The 21,008-nt window shown below is 41.2% G+C and overlaps 2 protein-coding genes across 5 annotated transcripts in view; both read left to right on the forward strand.

Moving 5' to 3' along the window:
• Positions 1-4,145, forward strand: part of LOC142495336 (sodium-coupled monocarboxylate transporter 1-like) — a 37,635-nt gene extending 33,490 nt beyond the window's left edge. For all 4 annotated transcript variants that reach the window (XM_075600672.1, XM_075600670.1, XM_075600671.1 and 1 more), the window contains one exon: positions 1,471-4,145. In XM_075600672.1, the coding sequence (XP_075456787.1) occupies positions 1,471-1,614 (144 nt within the window). In that variant the 3' untranslated portion in view covers positions 1,615-4,145. The remainder of the gene's footprint in view (positions 1-1,470) is intronic.
• Positions 4,146-7,195: 3,050 nt separating this feature from the next.
• LOC142495337 (sodium-coupled monocarboxylate transporter 1-like) overlaps positions 7,196-21,008 on the forward strand; it is a 29,924-nt gene continuing 16,111 nt past the window's right edge. Inside the window, exons 1-6 of the mRNA XM_075600674.1 lie at positions 7,196-7,601; positions 9,265-9,330; positions 11,251-11,302; positions 12,587-12,654; positions 14,477-14,631; positions 20,489-20,629. Coding sequence (XP_075456789.1) covers positions 7,251-7,601; positions 9,265-9,330; positions 11,251-11,302; positions 12,587-12,654; positions 14,477-14,631; positions 20,489-20,629 — 833 coding nt within the window. The 5' untranslated portion in view covers positions 7,196-7,250. The remainder of the gene's footprint in view (positions 7,602-9,264; positions 9,331-11,250; positions 11,303-12,586; positions 12,655-14,476; positions 14,632-20,488; positions 20,630-21,008) is intronic.

Here is a 21,008-nt window from a genome sequence, read left to right on the forward strand (position 1 = left end):
TCTATGCCCCCCCCGTCATGGCCACACCCCCAACCTGTTTTGGCCACGCCCCCCGCGCAAAAAAAAGCTGCCTGCAGATCGCGGTGAAGCGCCGTGCACGTGTCGCCAGGACGCCAGGCAGGCGCGCCGGTGCGTGCAGTGGAGCCTTAGCCTAGGTGTTACACTTAGTAATATAATGTTGCTTATCAGCTGCAGCATAACACTGACTGCAACACAAAGTTAGAAGGCGGCCATTATGTTAGACACACAAACAGCATTTTTACAGATTTATAACAGGAGCACTAAACGACTGCCAGCTTAGCTAAAAATGTAGAATGATACATTGTCACATGTTTTACATATTCAACGAAGAAAAAAAGAGGGGAATGTAGTAGTGTTGGACTGGGTCCTACTTAAAAAATATAAACGTGTAACGGGTAACCGGCCAAAATCAACTGATCTACCCAGCCGGGTACACGGTTATCCGGTTGGCACTCACCTGGGGATGGAGGAAGATGGCGGCAACATCTAGGCAGGTCCGCAGAGGTCCTGTGGCGGTGGCAGCAGCCAGCTGTTCAATAGGAACGCTCCTGTTCTGGTCACATGGTTCCCCAGCTCACACTGCTATGCAGTCCTGCAGCTCCCGCGCCGGCTGAACACACACTGCTGATGCTGCAACCGCCACAGGACCTCTGCTGACCTGCCTAGATGTCGCCGCAGGCTTCCTCACGGGTCTTCCTCGCCTTCCGTCGCTGACAGCAGGTCAAATAATGTATTAATTATGTATTTTTCAGCTACCCTGACATTACCCGGCATTGGGTATTACCCGGCGCCGGGCCCACTTCTCAGTTGCCGGGTCCAAGTAATTTCTGGGTAGCTAAAAATCCGCCGGGTACCGGGTAATTCCGGGTACTCGGTACATCACTAGAATGTAGTATTGCAGATTTAACTTGTCCCTCTGACATTCATGGTTTTAGCGCATGCGCTGCGATGTGTTACAGGCAGGACAAAATAAAGAGTGTTGCTCTTCAGAGAAATACACTTTAATGCATACTACTGTTAGTAAAACGTTTATTTACATATTAAAACATATATCACTGTAAATGTTAAAAGATGGGATGTTTAACATTCACATTGATATATGTTCTAATAAGTAAATCCATGTTATGTTTTACTAGCAGGGGTGTGCATTAAAGTGTATTTCTGTGGAGAGCAACACTCTATACAGTAGCTCTTCATTTTTTCCTATTTGTTATTGATACACAACATTGCACCCACTCACCAATCACTATTGATTGAATTATTTCACCACCCTAAGGTCTAGTGTATTGGTTAGCAAATTGATCAGTTCCACTTTTTTCCATGTGTTACAAGCCCCTTCAGCACTAACATGGTTAAGTAAATATATACTGTACATAAATAAATATTTGAGAACTAAAATATACCTGTGCCATGGCTGCCTCACCTTTCGCTTTGCCAACTCTTTTTCAGACTGAGGAAGTAAAAGTTTTGAATTGGAAACCCCACTTTGATGCAGATCCAGACGTAGCTCCCGGGACAGATAATCCTGCTTTTAATCACCTTGAAATGCACGACACAGAAAAAAAGGAGAAGATGAATGGAATTCACACATAAGCTGCCATACAATTGTTTTACACGTTGCTTTTAAGACGAAAAGGTGTATAATGGGACCATATCATCTTGACATATGCCTTGAATATTCACAATCTGGATTTTATACTGTAACTTGCAAGTTTTATGGAGCTTTGAGGACTTATCAATATGGAAACTAAGCTGTGTAACACCATGTTTTGACCTTCTTCAGAAAATGAGTATAAAACAAGCATGAGTACTGTAAGATTGAAGACTAAAATGGGGTTATTCACTAAAATGCATTAGTGTCGTTATCAGGACACTATCGCAGTTTAATGGTTAATTCAGAATGACTCAAGAAAAGTTACAAAATACGTGTAGATTAGGATTTTTCCAAGTAAGAAGAAAAGGTTTGGACTTGCCTGACTACAATTTACTACTGAAGAATGATGTGGAATTTGATACCAAACGGAAAAATACAGCTGTATAATGCAGTTACAGCTAAACCCCGTTATAACGCGGGTCTCGGGGTCCACCCCGAGACCACCGCGTTACTAACGGGGTCGCGGAAAAAAAAATGGCCGCCGCTTTAATGCAGATTCATCCCGCGGGACAGGAGATGGGAGCGGGCATGTCCCTCCGCTCCCCGCTTCCCCCTTGTCACCGCGGGACAGCCCACGGGGCAGGAGATGGGAGCGGGGATGTCCCTCCCGTCCCCGCTTCCCCCTGTCACCGCGTGACAGGCCGCGGGGCAGGAGATGGGAGCGGGCATGTCCCTCCGCTCCCCGCTTCCCCCTGTCACCGCAGGACAGCCCGCGGGGAAGGAGATGGGAGCGGGGATGTCCCTCCGGTCCCCGCTTACCTCTGATCCCTCCACGTGCCCGGTGCTCCCGCTGCCTGCATGGAGGTGGTAGCGGGGGGTTTCTTCTCCCCACCGCTGTCCCTGGCGCTCCCGCTGCCTGCGCGGGAGGAGGGGGGGGAGCGGGTGGTGGTGCTGGTCGCGGCCTTTCCTCTGCTCCGACCCCACCCCCCGTCTGTGTAGAGTGAGAGAGTGTGTGTGTGTATGTATATATGGGAGAGGAAGTGTGTGTATGTGGGTGTGAGTGTGTGTAAGTGTCTGTGAGTGTGTGTAAGTGTGTGTAAGTGTGTGTGAGTGTCTGTGAGTGTCTAAGTGTGTGTAAGTGTGTGTAAGTGTGTGTAAGTGTCTGAGTGTGTGTGTAAGTGTGTGTAAGTGTCTGTGAGTGTGTGTGAGTGTGTGTGAGTGTCTGTGAGTGTCTGTGAGTGTCTGTGAGTGTGTGTAAGTGTGTGCAGTGTGTGTGCAGTGTGTCAGTGTGTGCAGTGTGAGCAATGAGCAGTGTGTGTGCAGTGTGCAGTGTGTGTGCAGTGTGTCAGTGTGTGCAGTGTGAGCAATGAGCAGTGTGTGTGCAGTGTGCAGTGTGTGTGCAGTGTGTCAGTGTGTGCAGTGTGAGCAATGAGCAGTGTGTGTGCAGTGTGCAGTGTGTGTGCAGTGTGTGTGCAGTGTGTCAGTGTGTGCAGTGTGAGCAATGAGCAGTGTGTGTGCAGTGTGCAGTGTGGCAGTGTGATCAATGAGCAGTGTGTGTGCAGTGAGTGTGTGCAGTGTGTGCAGTGTGTGCAGTGTGTGCAGTGTGTGCAGTGTGTGCAGTGTGTGCAGTGTGTGCAGTGTGCAAAAAAAAATTATTATTTTTTTTTTAAACGGGAGCCACGGGAAAACCGCGTTATAACCGAATCGCGGTATAACGCGGCGCGTTATAACGGGGTTTAGCTGTATATTTACAAGCTGGATGACGAGAAAAAGTCAGGTTAACATCTTCACGAGGCCCGAGTCTTCGTGATCTGTCATATATCATACTGTACCTGTGAAGCCACAATTTCAGTACTTCTAAATAATTCTGTGTATGTAACAAGGTACTGAGACAGCACCACTACAGTATACCAAGCAGCATAGGAATATTGCTGGTGGTGCTTTTATAATAGAGGGGAAAGGTGTCATGATTCCAATACTACAGGGACCTCAGGGAGACACTACACAGCAACTCAGAACATTTTTAACTGTCTGTCACGACTCATCATTGATGACCACAGATTGATAATCTTTTTAGGTTATCTAATGGAAGGCCAGTCCTCCCTAAGCACTCCCATCTTTAATATATAAATGATGGTCCTCTTCTCTCAGAGGTCTTCAGCAGGTCTCTTAAGCAAAGAGATGAGTTTATCCTAATGTCTGACCATAATCACAAGACAAGACTTTGCCTTGAAACCTTTGATCTGTGCATCATGCATGTTCAGTATAACTTATATAAAACATCTCAGATTCATCTTGCAATTTCTTCCCCCTTTTGATTCCTGCTAAGAAGACCAGAGCCTTAAAAAAGAGCTGCTCCCAAGTACAACTGCTAAATGCTTGTAATGATGAAAGGCACCATTTTAACTCAAAGTGATTATAATGTATGTCCTAATGGTTATCTTTAGAGATGTGCAATGGCTTATATAAGTAAGCCATGTATTATATATTACAAGGAAATAAATATTTCATATCTGTGAGTATGATTCACCATGTTATCTGGTGCATTTGGTGTGGCCTGAACATATCAAGTTTATTTTTCTACTATTGTACAACACCCTTGTTATGTAATTCACCTAGACTAATAATCCTTCTATTTCCTGGGGTGTCTCTAAATCAGTTGCTAAATAGATAAGCAGGTAATGTTTGACAAATTACATTGGTCCCTTTAAAGTCTGTACGGAAACATACATAAATACCTCAGTTCTGATTACTTAGTTAGCAGCTCGAAGTCTCCTCATTTGGGTATATAAATATACGCAAGTGGACAAAATGGTCAAGATGTAGCATTTTTACTGTATCGATAAATACAAACCGCTCTGAGCTCAGGTGATGTAAATACAGAGGTTATCCCTGGCATAGGGGCTTATTGTAAGTGATAGATAGATGCACCATGACTGGTAAAAAGTGCAGTAAAGGGAACAATCTTACGGTGTGGGGCAGAGCTGAAGTTGTTCAGGGAATGATTAGAGGTGGGCGTTTTTGCGGAATTTCCCGAGCTTTCCGTTCAAAATCCGTACCGCGGTGTAAAATCCGTCAACGGATTGTGTCCATTTCAACCCATGCAGATCAAAAACCGCCATTGGATACAATCCGCTGGTCGATTGAACAGTCTATTGATATTTTTGGGATCTGAATACTCTTCCAGCGCACTGCCAGATAGCCTGGGTCTGTGGCTTTACTTACTCCTTGACGCTTCGATCAGCTGTTAGTCGCCTAACGATGCGAGCCTGTGACGTCAGTGTTTGCCACATGAGACCCGGAGCTACTCTTTACAAGGCGTGCTAGCTGTGTGTGTGTGAGTTTCTCTACAATTACATTATTACTGTTGGTCAGCGTTTACTCTTACTGATTCCATCGGAGGAGCCAGGGCGGGGACAGATGATCTGGAAAACCGGAGCCCGCAGGTCCATTAACCGATTGTGAGGGTGCCAGCTGATGTGGATGTCTTGGAGTCCTGATGACCAGAAAGGTGTGCGCTTTGTGGTAACATGTCCCTAACATGTACTGCCTGATGTGTTGAGATATATGTACGTGCAATACTTACCTTCCCTGCAACTAGCAATGATAATTTTTAATACACCATCAGTTGTGCGCTGTTTTTGTTTACTTTCTATTAGCTTTTGGATGCTGGGCCATCCTTACTGAATAGCTGCAGACTCGTGAGTTGTCCCTACAGGAAAGGTTACATTTGTATCCGCTTCTTCACACCACTTGGTTTATTCACTGATACTTTTTGACACTTTTTATATGTTGATTTTTATATTTATCACTGTATAGGATATTGATCCTATATCTGTTTCTGGGTATATCACTAGTTGATTTTATATCAACAATATACATTGTTTAATAATTATATACAATCTGGGGCACATTTATTTTTGTTTTATAATCCAGTCAAGTACCATCTTTTTCCAATGATGGTAATTTCTTCTCGCGATGTGTCCGGCCCACTCCCATTTTAATTTCTTTATCCTTTCGATTATGTCACAGACTTTTGTTTGGTTTCTAACCCATTTATTCCTTTGCCTGTCTATTCTGGCAATACCCAGCATACATCTTTCCATAACTTGAGTTGTCGGGAGCTTCTGAATGATCTCTGCATTTAGGGTCCAAGTGTCAGATCCATACGTGAGCACGGGCAGAATATACTCTTGACGAACATTCCTCTTGAGACACAGTGGAAGGTTCCCCTGAAAGATTGTGTTTTTTCTTCCAAATGCACTAATCTTCATTCACCTATTGCTTTCATTCAAAAAGTTCCCATCCATTGTTACTTGCTGGTAAAGGTAGCCATAGTATTCAACATCTTTGAGTTCTATTCCATTAATTTTGTTCAGCTGACACATTTGTTGACTTTGGTCTTGCTTACATTCTGTTCGTCACTTGTTACTGTCCAGGAAACAGACCCGCTAGGCAGAGGTGGGAAGTATAGACTGACCCATACCTGGGATCTAGATCCTAAATGAGTAAAAATCGTGGGGTCTGGTTCCAGGGTCAAGGCAGGGAGCAGCGACTATGGTTGAGGTCACAGTTCCGAGGTCAGGGCAGGAGAGAGGCAGAATGGTCATGGTCACCTGTTCTGGGGTCAGGGCTGGAGAGGGGCAGAGGAGTCCAAAAGCATGTAAAACAGCACACTGGGATTCTGACAGGAACAAGGTATTGAGAAGCTTGGAAAGCAAAGAATGAGTGGGAATGACAGTCTTATAAAGGGAGACGAGAAGCAATTTTCATCTCAACCTGAGGCTGACGCCCTGTTTTGGAAGTGAGGGCAGAAATTGCCAGGTTGCCAGATGGCCGAGGTTGCTTCAGTGAGGGCGAGTTAGGTAACTTGCTGTTGACAGCCATCTTGGTAGAGGCGAAGGGAAAACAGCCTCAAATGTCGGCCATTATGTCATCATGATGGCAGCAAAGTCAGGAGGCCTCCATGTTTTGAAGTCCTCACAAATTTATATGGAAAACCACTTTCTTACTTGTTTCGGCGAGTTCTCGGATTTGTTGATGAAGGTCTTCTGGACTTGTGGCAAAAAATAACACTGTCACCTGCAATTTGTTGGTAACTGAAATATTTACCATTGATTTTGATTCCTTTTTCTTCCCAATGCAATGTCTTGAACAATTCTTCAAACTAATAGCTGTCTATAATATATATAATTCATACAATATATTTTTAGAATTATTAAATAAAGTAATAAATGGCAAAAAAAATTGGCTCTTGAAGAATACAATGTCCAATATTACCAAGCTTTGGTTGAGAGAGAATGAATGCTTCTGTATAATATTCATTTATTTATTTCACAGTGCAATTTAGTTTAAATGATAAATGCTTGTATTTCATTCTAGGGAGTATTATTAACTCGTAGGTATAGTCACACGTTATTCTAGGCCCATCCTTTTTATCCCCCACAGCACCTCTTTGGCAAAGATAAGAGGGAAGGTTTTTCTTACATTGTCTATAGAAATTTGGCACCTACTGTACAAGCTGTAACACACCCAACCTATAAATTTGCTGTGTTATTGGAACATATAATAAAACCTGTTCTTTAATACTCATGCATCAGTCACAGTATAGTTTAGATACTAAGCAGACGAACATATGGCTACTTCGCAAGATATTGGCTACTTCTCCCCTTGGGATTATGTTGTGTTTGCTTCAGTTTTGGCCATTTCGGCAGCTATTGGAATCTATTATGCATTTGCTGGAAAGGGACAGACAACTTCACAAGAATTCCTGACTGGGGGACGGAGCATGTCAGCACTTCCAGTGGCTCTGTCCCTCACTGCCAGCTTCATGTCCGCAGTGACCATCCTGGGGACTCCCGCTGACGTTTATCGCTTTGGAGCAATGTACATCCTATTTGCTATATCATATACTTTAGTCGTCATTATTTGTGCAGAAATTTTCCTCCCTATTTTCTACAGACTGGGAATAACGAGCACATACGAGGTATGTTTACCTACTTTGTTTGGTTACAAAGCATTCTTGATTTTAGAATAAAAAACGAGAGCAGTAGCAATGTATTTTTTCACACAGCCTTCAAGCCTACACCAGCAGTGAACAAAACATGTGTAGTTTAGAAGCATAGGTTGAAGTTCATTAACCTCCACATCGAGTTATCGCACTGGAATCCTGAATTAGCTGCCATTCAAGACAGCTGCAGTTAATGCAGGGTCACGGTGACATAATCCGTGTCACAGGTTAGTGAATCCTGGGGATATTCCCTTTACGTTGTGTCCGATGAGAAGGAATACAGCATGGGCAGTGTACTTCAAGATCTATAGTAAGTAGGACTTGCTATTAATCTATTACTATGGTATTGATCTGAAATGGTGCATGGAATGATTGTAACAACAATCATTGTAAACCAATATTGGAAAAGGTGAAGGTTTCCCTTCAAGTGATTAACAGAATATCCGGGCAATTACGTAGGAAGCTCCTGAGATAAGATTAGTACCCACAAAAAATGTAGTAAACGAGTTAAGTACACTTCTGAACTTTAATCAGTTTAGATGGTTCAGCATAATTATCCTAATTATGCATATACATTTTTCTTTGCGTTGATAGGCAGCCGTTTCTATTGTGTCCCAGCGTGTGTTTGCATGGTGATCTATCAATCTATTTGTGGTCATTGAAAGAGCTCAAAAGAAAAAAGCGGTGCGCAGCAAAATAGTACCAAACGCAGCTACTAGGAAAAGGTTTGTTTTAATTAAAAAAAAGGGACAACTTTACATAACCAAGCGCACTCTGACGCGTTTCATCCCGTTTGGGACTTTGTCAGAGTGCGCTTGGTTATATAAAGTTGTCCCTTTTTTTCCCCATTAAAACAAGCCTTTTTCTAGTAGCTGCGTTTGGTACTATTTGGTACGCAGCGTTTGGTACTATTTGGTACGCAGCGTTTGGTACTATTTGGTACGCAGCGTTTGGTACTATTTGGTACGCAGCGTTTGGTACTATTTGGTACGCAGCGTTTGGTACTATTTGGTACGCAGCGTTTGGTACTATTTGGTACGCATCATTTGGTACTATTTGGTACGCATCGTTTGGTACTATTTAGTACGCAGCGTTTGGTACTATTTGGTACGCAGCGTTTGGTACTATTTGGTACGCAGCGTTTGGTACTATTTGGTACGCAGCGTTTGGTACTATTTTGCTGTGCACCGCTTTTTCTTTTGAACGTTCTCTTTGATCGGCTCAGTGGGCAGCCGCCTCCTTGCAGACGGAGCACGGCCATCCTCGCTTCTTACCAGTGGATTCATTTCAGGAGCAGACGGGCACACTGGTCTCAGCGTGACAGCAGGTACTGAGGGGGCAGTGGGCTGAGGGGTGACGTTTGGAGTGAGCCAGGTTGCTCCTTATTGGGGAGGATGGCAGCTCCATTACAAACCCCAGTTATTACCCTTACCCCTAGCCTGTATACTAGTCCGCTTTGTTTATAGACTGAGTATTTATGATGTGCCATTTTTGGTCTGGTTGGTCATATTATCAATAAGGATTTTATATTCTACTGTGCAAGCAGCCCTTTAGCACTGGCTGTGGGAGTAATATCCCATTCCTCTCTATTTGTGGTCATTGACTGAAAATATTAAGTACTTTCCTTTATTTTTCACAGTATTTAGAACTTCGTTTTAACAAAGGCGTCCGTATCCTTGGGACAGTAGTTTTTATTATAGAAATGGTAAGTAGAAAATACAATGTGATATTTATAAAACAGCATAATACATTTGAAAATGACATGTGTAAATATGTTTAAATGGAAAGGTAAACAGATGATTAATGAATTTCAATGAAATGTTCAAATCACTAAATCAATCATATACTTATTGGTCCACTTGAAGGAGTGGCTCTTTCATTGAAGGCAGGGACTGAAAACAATGGCACTGACTTTAAAGCAGGCGAGCCTGGTTCACATTCCAGTGCTAACACCTTATGACCTTGGGCAAGTCACTTCATCTCCTTTTGCCTGTAAAATATATGCACAGCTCTGAATACCGCATGTTATATTGTAGAGCGCCATTGAGAGAAAAGTGCTATTTGTAGTGATTATTTCTTTCTTGTGTCAAAGTTGGACTATTTATTGAATAACTATGCATGACTCATATTAATGAGAAGCAAAATATTAACTGTAGCATCTTAAAACTAAAGTTGAACAATGATTTACATATTTTTACTTTATTGATCAATTCAACAAGCTATGTTTACTCGCCATATCATGCTGATTCATGTAAATGTGTGAGCCTACATCTACTAAGCAGTCATATCCCAAAACTCACCTTCTGGCGCTGGGAAACACCTTGAATGGGCAGTGAGGTATTTTCCTGGTGTGTGTTTTATGAAATAGTACTGCTTAGTGACTATGGGCTATAATCATATACATATACTTGCAGCCATACATTGATCCATACTCCACACATTAGCTTGGTGTCATCAAACTCTGTGAAAATGGAAATCTATAATAGGGAGAATCCGCACACCCAAGAAAAGTAGCAGAGTGTAGTAAAGGTGCAGGGAACCCATAGAGATGCCTAAATCCCTCAATATATATATCTATATATAAATATATATATATATATATAAAAAAACATCGCATACCACCTGCACATTCAGGGAGTGAGCACAGCACGGGTTGATGTAGCACAGCAATATTACCGTGTTATTTATTTCAGTCACTGATTCTATCTTTACAATAATTTCTGTATTCTATGATTTGCGTTTACTATGTAAAATGGCAGGAAAATTGCCTAAAATTTATGATACTGATATTCAGCTGGCATTCACTAAACAGTGCTTTCTGTAAGGTGTGGTGCAAATTATCTCACCGTACCCGCATCACATTTGGGGAACAGAACATTTTTGTACCATTTTCTAATAGAAAATATTGCAAATAGTTCAATAAATATTTAACATATCTTTGTTTTCATAATGATCAAAAAACAACACTTGCTTGATAACATCTGACAGTCTATCTAACATTTAATTGATTTAATATTTCATTGTAACATGCATATTATTTGTTATGAGATGTTTCTTGAATTAGACTATTCATGCTCAAAAAAACCACATGACAAATGTTTAATAAATTATTTCCATATAAACATTTACTGTCAATCATTGTCAACCAATGTTTTCTTTTGCAAAAGGCATCTGATACAAATGTCAGGTTGGCCTTAAGGGCACCATGAATCAAGGACCATATTTACAAACCGGTGCTAGTGTAACTCACAAGGCATTTTATTCTACATTCAGGTGCACCTTTATAAGATAATTCAAACAAACCAGGAGCAGTGAAACTTGAGACAGCTCTACATTTGCACTAGTATCGGAAACCTGATAACTAACACCCAACAGGCCATATTTACTTAGCAGTGCTGGCCGTATGGAACATTGCGGCCCATTCACTGTAACAGGCCGTAACATGCTTTGCTACTTAGCACCACTTAGTATATTGTCAATGGGCTCTTATATGGTCAATGTTTTCAAATCCCTCCCTTACAAGAGGGGTCTGGAAAACATTTACAGTGAAAAGACTGATATAAAATATATACCCCAAATATCACTTGTCACAAAATATTCATATGTAACATTTTATTTTTTACAGGTTTTATACACTGGCATTGTGATTTATGCACCGGCACTTGCACTGAATCAAGGTAACTTAAACATGTAGTTATGGAGGGGGGGAGGTGGAAAAAACTCTCTTTGTAAGCCAGGTAGTCTTTAGAGCAGGGGTTGGTAACTCCAGTCTTTAAGGGCCACCCCAAGGCCAGGTTTTCAGGATATCCCTGTTTCAGCACAGGTGACTGAATCAGTAGCTCAGTTGAAGACTGCACTACCTGTGCTGAAGCAGAGATATCCTTAAAACCTGACCTGTTGGTGGCCTTTGAGGACTGGAGTTGTTCGCTCCTGCTTTAGAGACTCATATATTCATATATTCAAAGTATATTCAAATATTTAAATTAGCATATATCCCAGGTATCTCAGGTGTGCTTCTTTTTGTGCACGGGTCTCTCCACATGTTGTTTAAATGTGTCTCTCTTTCTCTGTCTCCTAATAAGATATACATTAGGTGTTGTTTTTGCATATAATTAGCTTTGTGAATATGAATTAACCCCAGGGGAAAATTGCAATTTATGGCCCGTTATTAGCACTGAGTTAATAGACCTCTGTGCATCTGGGTCAAATAGAGATAACAAGCATAATATTAACCCAAAGCTAGTTTCACCATTTGATTGCTCTTAATTAGCTTAAGAAGGGGGGTGGGGGGAATAGGATAGATGCAGATATGATACTGGTATGAATAGTCTTTCCTTACAATATAAATAAGGAACATCTATAAAAATAGTGGTAAGGGAAATGTTGCTACTTTATTATGGTGGTTTAGGGGAATATCAATGGGAACCACTTCTTTGTACGGTATGGTTCTACATAAACCTTCTAAATCAGAGGGGCGTGTAATTCAATGCTTTGTTACAATAGGGTTTGCCTTTTCTACATCATACACATTAACATTTGAATACTCTCATTAGTTGGCAGGAGAGAGGGGAAAAGAAGAGGGGGACATTGAGACGTTGTCTGAGCTAGTCATGGAGATGTCCTTCGTAGAGCTTTTGGACCTTCAATTTAAAACATACTGTACAAATTGTTTAATTAAAGATGCGTATCATTTGTTTGCAAGAGAGAAAGTATCTTTAAAATAGATAACTAAACTTTTGGGTCCGAAGGATGTTAAATGCCAACAAAGATTCTGCCACATCCTACAACATTGGGACTGAATAAATATATAGCCGCTGACCACAAAAGCTCTTTGTATGTTACAGATGTGTTTTTTTTTATTGTTTGGGTTTATTTACTGTTTTTGTGTTCCAGTGATTTATATGGTAAATGCAACAAACTTGAGTAGCACATGCAATTCTCTATTTATTTGTTTAATTCAGTTTCAGGGTTTAATCTTTGGGGGGCCATGACTGCAACTGGATTAGTCTGCACATTCTACTGCACGCTGGTAAGTTAACACACCCCTATTGGATAATGTTTTATCACTGCATACTGCTGGCCTTTCCAGAACAGCATTAGAACACAGCTACTTCCCAATGCAATGTTATTACATACAAACCTGACCAATGATATCAACCCTCTTAGTAAACCAGTGTTTTGAGGTGCAGATGATAATCAGGTTTGTAAAATAAATTGAAAGCAGCAGTTTTTCCCCCATGTTTTAATATATCTCTTCTTACCCTTTCATGATGCTCTGTTCAGGAGATAAAAGCATTTTAAATATATTATAGTAAGTGTCCGGGAGGTTAAAATGGAACTCGGTGAGAGAGTACAGTCACATGCTACCTGAGTGCTATAAATACCTAAGACACACATGGGTGAAGAGCAATAGAAATCGAATTATTTTACATCAAAGTGCTAGAACACACATCATACGGTCTAGGACCGCTGTTTTGCTGTGACCAACTAAATGCTTCACTGCGTCGCCAGGACCTGTCACTGCCGGCTGCTTCGGTAAGTGCCTAAGCTTAACCCATATTCTAAAAAAACCTACTCTAAGCCCTTACCCTAAAACCTCCTACCCTAAATCCCTCTACACTAAGCCCTTATCCCTACCCTAACCAATAAAACTCCTTAAACTAACCCCATACCCTAAACGCTTAAACTTACCTCCACTTAGAAGTTGCCGGCGGTAGAGGTTACAGCGACAGATCGGCTGCAATGAAGGGTCCCTCTGTGGCCAGATGCCGGCGGTCATTTAGTCGCGGCGAAACGGCCATGACCACATTTCCCATTCCGCACAACACATTTGTCAAACAACCCAAAAACGATTAAACTACATAGATAGTATGATAGATAGTATGAATTCGATTGATATGATTTGACAACTGAATACATGATCTTTGATGTTTTTTTTTAATTCCCGTTCACCAAGATTCCATGGGAAGTTACAGTAGAAATTCAACTTCCAGATGTTATCAAACTTAAACCTGCCCAATGTAATATTTTTATATATTTGCAGGAGTTCATATGTAGTGTGACCAAATAAACGTAAAGAATAATAACAATAGTGTTTTGTCTATAAAAAGCTTCCTTAAAATTGTAAATTATTCAAGGCTATTTATATTGCCTTGCTTTTGTGATTCCAACATACTAGATGGTTTTGTGGTCTCATCATTGGGCTATGTCAGAGCAAAGTGACACTATACTAATTATTTGTTTCATTTGTCTATTTTCGCCATGGTAAAAAGTTCTAATCAACCCAGTGTTAATCTGTTGAAGTTAAAAAGAAATCCCTTATTTTCCTTGAAGATCTCCCTGAAAAATAGCTTTCATATGTGGGCAAGTGTGAGTTAAAATACGTTTCTGGTATCAGTCCACTGACCACTTTTTCAATACATTTTCTGAGTTAAAACCACGCCAATTTTACATAAAATGGGTCTCTGAAGTAAAACAGGTACAAATGTTTATAGAAATAAACAAGTGTCATTATTGCAACCCTTTAAAGAGGTACAGTACATACTGTAAGAAACAAGATTGCAAAATAAAATCTTGCAAAGAGGCAAGGTTAAGTGCAAAGAGAGAGTTACGGGATGCACTTGTCATTACAAAGGCTGTGTGCTCTATTGTATCTTCAGAATAATCCCCTAATTAGTCAAGAGTTCTTGATGTTGAAAGTACGAGGGAAAATCTAACAATGTTCTGCCAGGAACAGCAAGACAAACATTTGTACGGCCAACATTTTACATATTGTTATTTCTATCTTAAAACACAGTGAAAATAAAATGTGCAATCACACTTATGATTTGCCACCATGTGTTCTTTTATAGGGTGGTCTTAAAGCTGTAATCTGGACAGATGCATTCCAGATTGTAGTTATGATAGCAGGCTTCATAGCTGTCATCATACGGGGTGTGGTGGTCCAAGGCGGAATACAAAATATCATAAATGATTCCTACTATGGAGGGAGATTAAACTTCTGGGAGTAAGTATCCTAACAATGTAGTATTTGAAATGGTGGTCCAGTGGCGTAGCTAGACATGTGCGGACCCCCGGACCAAAAACATTTCAGGGCCCCCTCATGTCTCTCTTTTTTCTCCTCCTCATTTCGCTCTCTCACTTTCTGCTCTCTCTCTCTCTTTGCACTCTATCTTTTCTCGTCTGTTTTTACCCCTGTGATTTAACCCTTCCCTCCCTCTCACATTTCCCAGCCTGTCTCTCAGGCTGCAGCTCCAGCCCCACGCTGCTCTACTTGAGGCCCCGCCCACCTACGGAGGCTCTGCAGAGGAAGGGATTTCCCCTCTGTCCTTCCTGCTGTATCTCAGGGCCCCGCCCCCTGACCCAGGCCCCACCCACCTGCAGAGGAAGGGATTTCCCCTCTGTCCTTCCTGCTGTATCTCAGGGCCCCGCCCCCTGACCCAGGCCCCGCCCACCTGCAGAGGAAGGGATTTCCCCTCTGTCCTTCCTGCTGTATCTCAGGGCCCAGCCCCCTGACCCAGGCCCCGCCCACCTGCAGAGGAAGGGATTTCCCCTCTGTCCTTCCTGCTGTATCTCAGGGCTCCGCCCCCTGACCCAGGCCCCGCCCACCTGCAGAGGAAGGGATTTCTCTCTGTGCTTCATTCTTGCATCTCAGGCCCCACAATGTGCCGCAACAGAGGGGGGGGGGGAGAGCGGGCCCCCCTAGAGTGCGTGCCCCAAGAGAGTGGGCCCCCCAAAGAGTGCAGGCTTTGCCCGGGCTATAACTATGCCCCTGTGGTGGTCACTTTAGCCCAAGGTTCTATCCATTGAACTAATTAGTAACATCTTGACAATGCGCCTTCGGCTTGAACCGCGTAGGAGATTTTTATACCTATTTGGAATCCTCTTTATAATAAACACATTTATTTTATACAGAGTCTGACCTATGGTACTGTGCCAATATGCTCTACCTCCTTTCTCTTCTTAAACAATATTATCAGTCTCAAATATAATATTTTAAAGTTTGCTACTTTAGAACATCTAGGAGAGGTGTAAACAACATTTCATTTGCTAGAACCCTTTTCCTCCAACAAAATGAACATACTGTAGTACAATGCAAGACAGCCTGTGGGGTGTATGTATCAACATAGAGAAAGGTTTGGTTTCATGCATTGCTCAGTTTTTTTTAGCAGAGTTCCAGCATATGGAAGAACAATTTCTAACATAGCATTTTAGACGTGATATGGAGTATTATTTTTGGAAGATAAAAAGAATGGTGCAGAGAGATGCAGAACGTGAGAAATGTCATTAGAATATGTGCAGTTTAGATCCAGGGTATGAAGGGAGCGAAATTTCAGGAACACCCCAAAACAGAAAAAGAATAAATGATGGTGCAGTAAAATCACAATGGAATGGTAGAACAAAACTTGGCTCGTATAGAATGCCTACTTACAAAAAGTAAGTGAAGAATCAGCATGTAACGGGGAGCAAGGTATGCAGGAACTCAGGAGGGCACTTTCTCATGGTGAAACTCTGGAGGAAACACAGCAGAGAGAGACCATAGTGCAGACCAATTAAACTTTATCACAGTAAAAAAGCTTAACGAAATGTACTCACAATGTGTACAAATGTTATAGGCACATAAAAATGGAGCAATGAATCTCACACCAGGTACTGTAGGTGGTATCCAAGCCGTCACCCTACGATACTCCCGCAACTGGATGACGTCGATGGCGTCTGACGTCACATCCGTCGATGGCCTGACAACTTCCGGTTTGCACGGGAGAGGGAGCAGGTATGCGGCAGGGCGGTCCCCTCTCTTCTGGAACGGCGCTCACTGCGTGAGATGTGGAGGCTCAACGCGTTTCACTGAACTAACGTCAGCTTCATCAGGAGAAATATGACACCCATAATGGGTGCAATAATTATATGGTGTATAAGATAATTGGTTAATTTTATTGTTAATTAGTCCACAGGTTCTTCTCATAAAGAGTACATAACTCTGTGTCCAAAAAAGAAGTCAAACAGTTAAAAAAGCTTTATTTAATAGAATTTAAAAAAAACAGAATAGAATGCATAAAATATAGCAATATATAGCAGCTCAGGTGTAGAGAGAACGGAGAGAGTTTTTGGGAGAGAATGGAGAAAAAGAAGGGTGTTAATTACACAATAAACAGCTCAAATGAGATGCTAATTAATAGAAGGTTAAAAATATTAAATGAAATATAAAATATAAATCAAACAAAAGTAATGAAAGATGGAGAACAGGAAGAACATCACTGGAGGTCCCACATTCACTTAGAATTGGTAGAAAGATATAGGGGCAGAGGAAGATATATATATATATATATATATATATATATATGTACTTATATATATATATATATATATATATATATATATATATATATATATATATATATATATATATATATATAGACATATGGAGACCAGGGGATCCTGATAGCCAAAAAGAGACAGCACACTGCAGGTATGGTATCAAAAAAGTGTATTCAGTAACACAAGGCCGCCTTGTGTTACTGAATACACTTTTTTGATACCATACCTGCAGTGTGCTGTCTCTTTTTGGCTATCAGGATCCCCTGGTCTCCATATGTCTACATACTCTCTATGGGACAAGCATCTGCCTCCTGCAACAAAACCGTGAGTGCTAATCTCCATACCTGACTATATATATATATATATATATATATATATATATATATATATATAAAGAAAAGAAAAAACAGGCGCAAACCTAGTGCATTAACATAATAAAATTTGTATTTCAAGGAACATAAAATCTTTCAAATGCCCACTCACAAAGGTAAAGCGATAAATAGCATGTATGAGATTGGCTCTCATGTGCCGTCAGCTTAGTCCTCTCGGTGTAGCTCCAGGTACTGGCGTCATCACGTGACTCCCCTCGTGTTGGAGTTTCAGAATCTCCTCCAGGATGCATTCACTCTCCAGTCAGCAGGTAGATAATCTCCAGGGTGTGATTCAAGATCCTCTCGGTCATCTGCTTCTTGTCCTTGTTCATCATCAGTGAGTTATTCAGATGCACCAAGAATGGGCTCTGGTTCCTGTGGAAGTGTTTCACACGTGGTGACCTCTGCAGTTACTGATATATATTGTACTTCCTTCGCAGTAATATCCTCCTTGCTGCTGCCATGTGTGGGAGGGGGAGGGCGCGGTTACCAAATCTCTGCACTGATTACTGTCACTTGAAACCCCTTACATACCTTCGCTTCATCGATGACATCCTCCTGATTTGGACCTCTGGCGAACAGGACCTCCTACAGTTATATGACAACTTCAATACGTTCCACCCGACCATCAACCTCAAACTCGCCCATTCCCCGGATGAAGTACATTTCCTAGACACCACCATTACTATAAAGAACAACCAACTTCAGACTTCTGTATACCGCAAACCTACAGACAGAGCCAGCTATTTGAGGGACAACAGCTTCCACCCGACACACACCAAACATGCAACCATCTACAGTCAAGCCATACGCTACAACCGGATATGCTCGTGTCAAAGTTATTGTATTGTTTTGTAGGATTCTTTTTTAGAATTTCATAAGTGTCCATATCTCCCAAAAGTCTTCTGGCCTCTTTTAAGTAGTCTTCCCTATTTATGATTACAACCCCCCTCCCTTGTCAGCCTGTTTTATTACTATATCAGTATTGTTAGTTATCTCTTCTCTTTATACCAAATGTAAAAAAACGTCATTCCAACAATAACTTTGACACGGCTTTTTTAACAACCTTCAATAGAGAAGCCAACAATATCAGTAAAATAGTTCGTAAGCATTGGCATATTTTACTCAATGATCCCATCCTTAAAAATGAAATTCCAGACAAACCTAAAATAATCTTTAAAAAGGCGAAAAATCTGAAAAATATTATTGCACCTAGCGCTCTCAAAAAAATCCCAACTAAAGACAAAGGATGGTTCCAAAAGTTAGGAGGCTTTTATGGATGCTCTACTTGCAAGGCTTGTGAACATAAACAACAAGATAAGAAGCATTTTAAATCAAATAATACAAATGACGTTTTCAAAATCAAACAATATATTAATTGCTATACTGAATACGTTATCTACATACTGGAATGCCCCTGTGGGCTACAGTATGTGGGAAAAACAAAAAGAGCAATTAAAAAACGTATTATTGAACATCTCAGCAATATCAGACGTGGTGTGATGACGCATAATGTATCTAAACACTTTGAGCTCTATCACCACTCAAACCCAAGAGGCCGTCACATTCACTACTATAGAAAATGTCACTCAACATTATATTTTATGAATTCTATTCTACGTTTTTTTTAAAATTCTATTAAATAAAGCTTTTTAACTATTTGACTTCTTTTTTGGACACAGAGTTATGTACTCTTTATGAGAAGAACCTGTGGACTAATTAACAATTAAATTAACCAATTATCTTATACACTATATAATTATTGCACTCATTATGGGTGTCATATTGCTCCTGATGAAACTGATGTTAGTTCAGTGAAACACGTTGAGCCTCCACATCTCACGCAGTGAGCTCCGTTCCCGAAGAGAGGGGACCGCCCAGCCGCGTACCTGCTCCCTCTCCCGCACAAACCGGAAGTCGTCAGGCCATCGACGGATGTGACGTCAGACGCCATCGACGCCATCCAGTTGCAGGAGTATCGAAGGGTGACAGCTTGGATACCACCTCCCTGGCGTGCGATTTATTGCTCCACTTTTATGTGCCTATAACATTTGTACACATTGTGAGTACATTTCGCTAAGCTTTTTTACTGTGATGAAGTTTAATTGGTCTGCAATATGGTCTCTCTCCGCTGTGTTTCCTCCTGAGTTTCACCTTGAGAAAGAGCCCTCCTGAGTTCCTGCATACCTTGCTCCCCGTTACATGCTGATTCTTCACTTACTTTTTGTAAGTAGGCATTCTATACGAGTCAAGTTTTGTTCTACCATTCCATTGTGATTTTACTGCACCATCATTTATTCTTTTTCTGTTTTGGGGTGTTCCTGAAATTTAGCTCCTTTCATACCCTGGATCTAAACTGTTGCTATAGGGAATTTGTACATTTCCCTCTGAAGGTCGAGAATTTTTCTATTTCACCTTACACATAATTTTATTTAATTATTCACATCACCTTAAAAATATTTTCACTGTGTTGTTTAGCGCCGTTCTAAATCACTTGGGTTAATTAGAATATGTGCACCATGTAAATCCTCCCCAATTCCTCCTACTAACACTTCCTAAAGTGCAAGCTACTCCAGGGCAGATTGGGCAAAATTGGAGCAAAAATCACCTTGATACATATAGTAGAGCTCTGTAAGTCTATGACTACAACTGTCCAACCGTCCTAAGCTTCTTCCTCCAATTAAAAAAAGTAAGACCGAAACATTATTGGAGCTCACTAACATAATTACTGCTGCCATGTTCCAATTTACACCCCTAATGCCCTCAACACATTCATCAGTGAAGAACCCAGAGAAAGAACTCTCCTTTTAATTATTTACCAGATCTTCAGGGCAACAAGGGCGTGTGCCACAAATTAAAAATGGTCTCTCTCTCTCTCTCTGTCTCTGTCTCTGTCTCTGTCTCTCTCTCTGTGTCTCTCTCTGTCTCTGTGTCTCTCTCTGTCTCTGTCTGTCTCTGTCTCTCTCTGTCTCTGTCTCTCTCTGTCTCTCTCTGTTTGTCTCTGTCTGTTTGTCTCTGTCTGTCTCTCTCTGTCTCTCTCTCTCTGTCTCTCTCTCTCTCTGTCTCTCTCTCTCTCTCTCTGTCTCTCTCTCTCTGTCTCTCTCTCTCTCTGTCTCTCTCTCCTATACACACATATATACATATTTATTTATTTATTTATTTTCTCTCTTTTAGCTTTGATCCCCACCCAATGCGGAGACACACTTTTTGGACCATTATAATAGGGGGAACTTTTTTGTGGACTGGAATCTATGGTATCAACCAGTCTCAAGTACAGAGATACATCGCCTGTAAAAGCAGATTTGAAGGAAAACTGTAAGGTTATACACTACAAATAATTGTTGTGTGGATAGCAGAACCTGTGTTAAATGAAAACAAAAGAGTCTATGTCCCTTGAAGTGTAGAGGGTTAACATTCAATGTGTTTGGCTCCAAACCCCCATGCCCTGATTCAACTTACTCAGCTCACATGAGTACACAGAGAGTTGTATGTATATTTTTATTTATATGGCGCCAAAAGTGTACTCAGCACTTCGCAAAGAATACAGTATTGGGATTATAATAATACAATAAGCACAGCAAAATCAGACAATAGGAAAGGAGATCCCTGCCCTGAAGAGCTTACAATCTAAGTGATAAAATGGGAGATTTACAGAGACAGCAGGTGAGGGAATGAGTGCTGTAGATGGCAGTGC

The sequence above is a fragment of the Ascaphus truei genome, chromosome 5, assembly GCF_040206685.1.
Source record: "Ascaphus truei isolate aAscTru1 chromosome 5, aAscTru1.hap1, whole genome shotgun sequence".
In the NCBI taxonomy this organism is placed as follows: domain Eukaryota; kingdom Metazoa; phylum Chordata; class Amphibia; order Anura; family Ascaphidae; genus Ascaphus; species Ascaphus truei.